The sequence below is a fragment of the Acartia tonsa genome, chromosome 5 (assembly GCF_053477335.1).
Source record: "Acartia tonsa isolate MP-2025a chromosome 5, ASM5347733v1, whole genome shotgun sequence".
NCBI lineage: Eukaryota > Metazoa > Arthropoda > Copepoda > Calanoida > Acartiidae > Acartia > Acartia tonsa.
The window spans coordinates 4,685,309-4,693,790 of NC_137264.1; the positions used below are offsets into that span (position 1 = coordinate 4,685,309).

Genomic DNA, 8,482 nt, shown 5'->3' on the forward strand with positions numbered 1-8,482 from the left:
TTTTGTAAGAAAAAATATTTTTTTGACGGCTAATTATAAAATTTTTTATGTGTAGAATTATTATTGTTGAAATATATTTTACATGGTCGTATACTCAGATTATTTTGCATAGCTAATATTTAATTTTAAAGTACGTCAGTTCTCAAGGATAAAGCATCTGCAAATAACTGTAAGAAATTTAGAAAAATTTAAATGAACAAAAACTTAGCTGCTTAATATTATTTATTAAAAGTTCATTATTAAAAATTTGATATCTCGTTACAAAAAAAAACTTTGAAAAACATAAAATAATACATAAAAAATGCACATTTTATTAAAAATCGATTTTGTCTTAAACTTAAGGTTCATTTTCAGTGATTCTGATAGAGGAACAGGTAGTCCAAACCTAGTTTTTTGACATCAATATCGTATTGTATCCCATCAAAATTATTCTGTTATTTAAAAGTTTTTTTTTTAATGGAATTATCTCGTAACCAATGCGCAAATGGCACTTAGAATCCGAATTTCAGGATGGAATTTGGAATGAGTAATCCTTGGTAGGTCTATATTTTCCCTAAATTAGTAAAATAAAAAGTTGGAAAAGTAAAGGCTGGCTGCTCAGCCGTTTAGAATGTTTTGGCTATTTTCAGTGCAAATCTATCAGTAATTAGGAATCAATATTTTCAATGATATTTGTACATTATTTGGATTTAAATGGTACTCTTGGCATTTTATAGCTTCTAGCAGCCGTTTTTATTCGGTTTTGTCTGTTAAGCAGCTAGTATTAGAAATTTTTAAAAAGTTTATTTGTATTATTATCAATGATTTTGCCCTAACAAAAGTGCAAAAACAGCTAAATGGCTGAGCCGTTAGCCATTACTTTTCAAACTTTTTATTCGATTTAGGGAAAATAGACCTACCAAGGATTACTCATGCAAAAGTTCAGATCGAAATTCGAATTCTAAGTGCCTTTTAATCACTGATTACGAGGTGGTTGCATTAAACCTCACCCCCCTTATTTTAATCTTACCATAAGCCTTCCTTTCTGATAGTTGTATCCCATTCCTGTAAATGAGAAACAATAGTCAGAACAACAACTTGGTGCATGTTGACCACTGAATTCAACCCCTCCAGTTGATTAAATAAATGGAAAAAAGGGGGAGTTTTTTCCTATAATGTATAAAACCCTGATGGGCCTATCCATGCGCTGTCAGTATTTCTAATTTTATAAAAATAGGTGGGTGTTCAATGATCAACAGGCACTTTGAGGGAAACCGTTACAACTCAATTTTCTTATCTATAAAGATGCCAAATTTCCTGAGAAGTTTGTTCACAATCCCATCTGAAGGAGAGGACATAGTCACCTGTCTCCAAGTTTTCTGGAACCTGTACACAATTTACTTGAAAGATTAACAAGAACAATTTAAAAAATGACCATGAACCATGGCCTTATGGGCAAGGGAGAGAAAAGTTATAAATTTTTACGATTCATCGAAATAATTGGTTAAGTACTAAGGATGTCCAGTCCAGGTTCTTTATTTTTTTTTTTTTGGGGGGGGGGGGATAAAATCTTAATAGGGAGTTAGAGCTTAATTACATTATATTTTGGTGTATGAAATCTAAAAAGATTACTTAATTTGTCAAATCTAACAGTTTTTAACCATGACGCAAAAATTTTTTGTTGGTTTCAGAAGTTTTTTTTAGGAAGGGGTCGGATGTACTACCCACCCATAAATCTACTCGCCAGACCAAAAATGTATTTTACCTGTAGATAATCTCCAACGCTGAACAAGAAAGTTGGAACTCCTGGAGCAGAACTCAGCTCTCCATATCCCTCGAGGCCAGGAGCAGGCGCTGGGAATTGGGTCCCGTCACGACATTCTAGTAGTTATTGAAACATTTTTTGGGCAAGGATTAAATATCTACCTAGCTTTTGCCCTCTATGCACTCTTATTGGCCAGTTTTACCTTTTTTTTATTTTTGAAAAAAGCTTAAAATTTGAAATTAATGAACTTCCTATTTGCTTTTTCTCTTATAAAAAGTATGCATATACTTTAAAATTAGTGTATTTAATAATTCACTTATTTTTAGCTATAAATCAGAAAAAAATTTCTTAAGTCTATGATAAATCAGGCAAATATAGGTGTACTGTTGAATATTACAAATACAAATTATTTAATATAATGTCATTTTTAAAAGCGAAGCTTTTCTTTAATTAGAGTCGGTCCGAGACGGATAGCTTTTTTCATTACCTTAGGCATGTTAGAATTGTCCTATCGATTTCAAACTTTGTATGGTGATTCCTGTAGTAGTTAGGTACGATTAAGAAGGCGTAGCAACTCTATAATCATTACCAGAATGTCCGTACGTCCATTTAAACATGTTCATTTTTTACTTTAACAACAAATTTTTATGTGATGTAATTATCCGATTGTTCTGATTTTTGGTATACTGATTCCTAGGACAACAAAATATTTTAAGCAAAGCAACTCTACAATCAAGTCCCAAATATGTAAGTTATCCTGTATCAAGAAGTTTACTAACAATTTTGCTTTGACTCTTATTCATTAATATTCTATTTATTCAGTTCTGACACTATATAAGTGTTAATGTCCATTTGTCCTACTGTTTCAGAGTTTCACTTTTATGGATGTTGTAATCCTTGTTCAAATAACAATTATACAAAAAAAGGGAGTATTTCAATCAAGTAAGGGTCAGAAAATGTCCTCTGTAGGGGCGAGAATTTTTTTAATTATGAAAAGACTTTAAAATATTGCTAGAATCCGCAATCCGAAATTTATCCGCAAAACAACAAGAATTCGCAATCCACGGATTAATCTGCTTTAATTTTTGGCGGATTTTTGTAAGAATCCGAAAATTCAGCGGATTGCCAACCCTAGTTTCTTTACCTTTTGTTGACTGATAATACCCACCATCCATTGATGAACACGCTAAAATACAAAAAAAAATAATTCAAGAAATTAAATTGCTTTATTTGTATTTATGTATAATATCAAAATTTAAAGATGTGAAAATTTTACTAAAATTGTTTAAGGGCCCCTACATTTAATATTTATCAAACAAAGCCTGCCCCACTACTTTATATTTGCCATAATTTTTTTGTGGGGGGGGGGGGGATAGTTTGTTGAGGGGTGTCCAAATCCAATAGAAAAGCCTAAAACCTTGGTCAGAGTTTTGGATCCGCATTGATTGTATGCGGATCCGGATCCTCAAAATTTGGTCAGTGCGGATCCGGTTCCGGATCCTTGACAATAAAAATAAAATCACCAAATTTTTCAAAAAAATTTTATTCTTTAATTCGAAGTCAAAAATACTTTTAATTTTCAAGTCTGAACCTAAACCTTAAAGATTGGCTCTCATCAAGAGAATGTCTGAGATTTTATATAAATTTAGGTAGATTTTTCCATTTTTTCCGCATTTTTTTGAGTCCAAGGATCCTTGCGGATCCGGATCCGAAACTCTGACCTTGGTATAGTCTTTAGGTTCATTCCTTGAAAAAGGCTAGAGATATCTTAAGCTACATTTATATCTGAGATTAGCATACAAATATTTTGTGGAATCCTTATAATAAAGTAACAGGATGTTTGTTTGTCTATTTGTTCAGAAGAATCTCGCTAACAGCTGAACCAGTATTAATGTGTACTTTCTCATAGGTCCTGGGAAGGTTTATTTATCTTTTTTTTAGGGGGGGGGGGGGGAGTACCACCACCCTCCTACGAACGATCACCAAAAATAAAAAGCGCCGCCTAGCTGGTAAACAGCTAAAAACAAAAATAAAACATTACTATCCCCATCTAGAGGCAAAAAAATGTTTTTGGTAAACCGCTGATTTTAACATTATATAGATTGAAAAGAAAACAATTTACGTAGGGGCGTAACCGGTATAGTAGTAATGAAATAAAGCTGCTGCTGCTGAATAAGAGTAGGTTTCTAAATAATGGGCCACAAAGCCATCAAAATTTTAAAAGTACCTGGAATAGGATTCTTAGCCCACTGAGATCCTTGTGGGGTGGTTCCAACATCCGTATAGTTTGCCTGGAATTCAATGCGGTCCAGCTCACTTTCTCCATATTGTACCCACTGCTTATCTCCTAAATTGTTTTCATTTGAAACACGCACATCAGAGCCATTCATTAAAGGTCCTAGGCATATTTTTCTATTCGTAAGTGATGTCTCTATTCTGAAATATAGAGAAAAGGTAATTAAGTGTTAAGTCATTCCTCTGAATTCGACATACACCCTTTGGTTGAACCTTACAGAAACTGTGGAGATATCCATAAAATTTTACTTAGTTTTTAGATGTGTCTCGCTCAACTACAGAAAATTACATAACTTGTATACATGCTTTAGGTTCAATCCCAAAGCAAGCAAATTATCTTACATCTCCCTTGGCTTGAGGGGGGGGGGGGGGGAATCCCCTTCTGTAGGTTTTTGGTTATAAATTCCCCAGAAACTTAAGATACACCCTGTAGAACTTTACACAGTCTGTGTAGGGATATCTATAAACTTGATTGGATTTGAAGACAAACAGTTTTTTTTTTCATGCATAGCTCATTAGCGCATAATTAAAGTACTTACCTGCAAACCTAAGTGGAGTGCTCTGGAAGCATTCCTCGGTGATTCCTGCGACACCCTGGGGTGGAACCTTACACAGTCTGTAGGAATATCCTCCACCGTGATTGGCAATGATGCCCCAAGCAGCCTATTTATGATATAACAATAAAATTTATACTAAATTTTACAAATAATGAACCGACAATAAGCACAATCAGTATCATAGCAACACAGTGGAGTTTATCTAGGATTGACAAAGAAAGGAACATGATATACTTGTCAGGTGCAGTTCAATGATTTCAAAAGAACAGATACTTTTTTAAGTAAACAAACTATTTACAAGTATGGCCTTCAAATAAAAGGGTTGGTTTGCTGTCTGGCCCCATATAGTTAACTTTCCCTCTGACTTAAAATAAGAAGAGAAAGAACTTACAAGTAAGCATTTCAAAGATCTTCGGCTTAAAATAAAATTCCCTTACTAGAAAAGGCTTTTTGTTTAAAGCTTAAGGTCTATAAAATGGCTAGTCCATATTGGTTGAATTTATCAGGGGAGCTATATAAATGTTTTGGGGTGGTTTTAGGCTATTTTCCTGCTGGCCTCCCCTGGGATAAAGGAAAATTACCTCTACAATGGAGCCTTTCTTCCATTCAGTAACCTGTACATCTTGGAAGTCAAATTGTTCTGCAAATGGTCCATAACTGAAACCTCCACCTAAGGAAAAAATGATTACTTACAGCTAATCCAAGGTGGTAATGTGCAGTGGAGAGTTTGTTGTCAGTAATACTATGTATTTAGTAGATGGTCAATCAATGAACAAAAAAATTGAAAAAATGTGAACAATAACATACCAGGACAATCTTTGATGTTTGGATCTCCTTCAGGACACCCATAAGGATTTCCACCAGCCACGCCACAAGGACTGTGCACACATCAAATATTTTTTTTATGAGAAATTAATAGGATTTGATAATTAACAATTACTACTTATGAATGTTAAAAATTATTCGTGAAAAAAGTTTCTTTTTATCCCAATGAATAATCAAACGTGTTTAAAGACTTCTGGGTTCCGTAAGATATACAGTCCAATGTCCCCTGGGTTAGCTACAAGTTCTAGATTTTAGATTATACCTAGATTTATAACTGAAAATGTAATGACTGTAAGGCAGTGCAGTTCAAGATTTTTTAAGGTCAAATGAGGCCATAACACATTCAGAAATCGTATAATTCTATATATATAATATCTGATTTGGCGACTTTATTTTTTCAAGGACTAGTGGTTTCGCTTTAACATCTTGCAGTTAATTACAATTTTTAAACAATGGCATATGATATCATCTTAGATAAAAAATAAGTGCATTCCTGTGTATATGTGCAGAACCAGGAGCCCTCCATGGATTCTTCTTAAAGGGATCATAAGTACCCCAAGTGTTGAAAAATGTTTTCATTGATTCATCAAGAGTTTGCTCGCCTTAATAATTACTAATTAATTTGTGCCTCATAATCAATTGAAAAATATTAAATAATTATTAACTATTAATACAAGAAGGATTAATTTTCTTGATCTTAAATGTTTACATTGGCTAGGTTAGGTTATATTGATTACACCACAGCCCTGCAGCAGGTTATGGGCACTGCATGTTGAAATCTCAAAGGGTTAGAGTGAGAACGGAAAGAAGAAAAACTACCTTGGATGATAGTATTGTTGGTGAACCACATACAAGAAGCAGCATATCTACCATCCTCTAGCTGTGCATATGAATCGCATTGACCTCCTATCAAAAAAAAGACTTCAATGTAAAGATTATCTATTAATTTTGTCAAAATAGTGTTTTTTTTTATGAAATTCAGTTTGAATAGATTTCAAAAAAGAAAATATTACTTACCAGGAACAAGACCAATTTGACCACCATAATCTAGCCAGGTGTAGGGCCACACCATGGAGCCATGTCCTGAAACCTCAACACCTAGACACAACAAATATGTAGTACTACACAAAAAAGTCCATGTCATGTCCTTGCACCTGTTCACATAGACACAAGACAGGTATAGGGCCAGACCATGGTGTCATGTCTGGGAACCTGAACACCTTGACACAAGACAGGTACAAGGCCAGACCAGGGTGCCTTGTCTGGGAACCTGAACACCTTGACACAAGACAGGTATAAGGCCAGACCATGGTGTCATGTCTTTGAACCTGAACACCTTGACACAAGACAGGTATAAGGCCAGACCATGGTCCCATGTCTGGGAACCTGAACATCTTGACACAAGACAGGTATAAGGCCAGACCATGGTCCCATGTCTGGGAACCTGAACATCTTGACACAAGACAGGTATAAGGCCAGGCCATGTTGCCTTGTCTGGAAACCTGAACGTCTAGACACAAGACATGTATATTGTATAAGGCCAGACCAGAGTGCCTTGTCTGGAAACCTGAACTAGAAAAATAAAAGGTATAATTCCAGACCATTTTGCCATTTCCAAGAACCTGAACACCTAGAAAAATGAGAGGTATAAGGCCAGACCATGGTGCCTTGTCTGGGAACCTAAACACCTTAACACAAGACAGGTATAAGGCCAGACCATGGTGCCTTGTCAGGGAACCTAAACACCTTGACACAAGACAGGTATAAGGCCAGACCATGACCATGGTGCCTTGTCTGGGAACCTGAACACCTTGACACAAGACAGGTATAAGGCCAGACCATGGTGCCATGTCTGGGAACCTGAACACCTTGCCACAAGACAGGTATAAGGCCAGACCATGGTGTCATGTCTTTGAACCTGAACGCCTAGACACAAGAGGGCTTTAAACAGTCATTAGATAAGATAGATAAGCACTTTTTATACAAAGTTTTTTGGAAACAGAATGTAGTGTCCAATAACAAATGACCAATGTTAGGCCATTATACAATTTAACATTGGTCAATTACAATTTATAATGGCGTATTATTGGTCATTTGTATTGTATGACGTCATTTTTTATTAAACACTATATGCTGTTTCAATTTTAGTCCCTTTTGTTTCCATTTTTCTAGTTACTAAAATAGCAAATAAATTTGACTTGGTTTCGACCCACACGAAATCAATATCCAACCATCATACTACTAGCGTCTTTTTGGTCGTAATTGGTTCTAATCACGGCAGTAATTATGTCATAACTTATAAAAATAATGATTTTCAAAAAAGTTTGGCTCTACATTAATATAAAATATTTAAGTATTATTGGATTATTTAAAACTGTCCAAAACCTGCACTTAATTCTAATGTATATTTACCTAGGCAAAACAAGCCCAATATTAATGCTTTTAAATGCATCTTCTAACTACGAAGAAAAAACTCTATATTATGTTGAATGTTTACAATAAACTTGTCTTATCTTTTACCTGAGGTGAATTCTTAAAAAAAACTTTTGCCTTACTAAAATTTTAGTGAGGCAAAATTATCCCCTCTAAATATTTTAGTGAGGCAATTTTTTTAAAGAATTCACCTCTGTACACTATGATTATAAATTACATCACTGGTTTTCCTGTTAAAAGAGTTCCTTGAATAATGTACAGTTAAAAATTTGAATAAATTGCTTTCATTGTTTTGAAACTTAAATTTATTACAATTAAATGTTAACAACATTATGAAATAAATCATAAATCATTAAAAATAAATTTAAAACTACAAAATTTTGTTGATTAATTAGAGGCTTTCCCTTGAAGGTCTTCGTGATAACCACCCTCCTCTTCTATCCGTTATTTTTTTTTTTAAATTGAAAATATCTGAATCCTAGCCATGCAGTGCATATACCTGCGGTGACCTTAAGGGGCTACCCTGTAACCAATATAATACACCCTGTAAAATGATGCAGAATTAGTACTTGAAGTTTATTCAGTTACTGTTTATCTAGTTCCATTGTAAATATAACTCATCAATTAT

General features: G+C 34.3%; 1 protein-coding gene across 1 annotated transcript; it reads right to left on the reverse strand.

Moving 5' to 3' along the window:
* Window positions 1–204: 204 nt before the first annotated feature.
* On the reverse strand, window positions 205–7,886 carry LOC145318571 (uncharacterized). The gene is made up of 12 exons (XM_080159942.1): window positions 7,834–7,886; window positions 6,439–6,519; window positions 6,241–6,327; window positions 5,915–6,023; window positions 5,404–5,474; window positions 5,178–5,266; window positions 4,579–4,702; window positions 3,972–4,091; window positions 2,889–2,930; window positions 1,745–1,860; window positions 1,296–1,365; window positions 205–384 (listed from the first exon to the last, which is right to left on the reverse strand). The coding sequence occupies exons 1-12, from the start codon at window positions 7,871–7,873 to the stop codon at window positions 338–340; spliced, it is 996 nt and encodes a 331-aa protein (XP_080016068.1). The 5' UTR covers window positions 7,874–7,886; the 3' UTR covers window positions 205–337.
* Between the last annotated feature and the right edge of the window lie 596 nt (window positions 7,887–8,482).

What these genes read in the sequence shown, in the direction of transcription:
- LOC145318571 (XM_080159942.1), bottom strand. Translation starts at nt 7,873, where the DNA reads ATGCATTTAAAAGCATTAATATTGGGCTTGTTTTGCCTAG. An exon ending in GCGTTGGAGATTATCTACAG is followed by an intron (nt 1,366 to 1,744) that starts GTAAAATACATT and finishes AATTGTGTACAG; the next exon opens with GTTCCAGAAAACTTGGAGAC. An exon ending in TTGTGAACAAACTTCTCAGG is followed by an intron (nt 385 to 1,295) that starts AAATTTGGCATC and finishes CAAAAAACTAGG; the next exon opens with TTTGGACTACCTGTTCCTCT.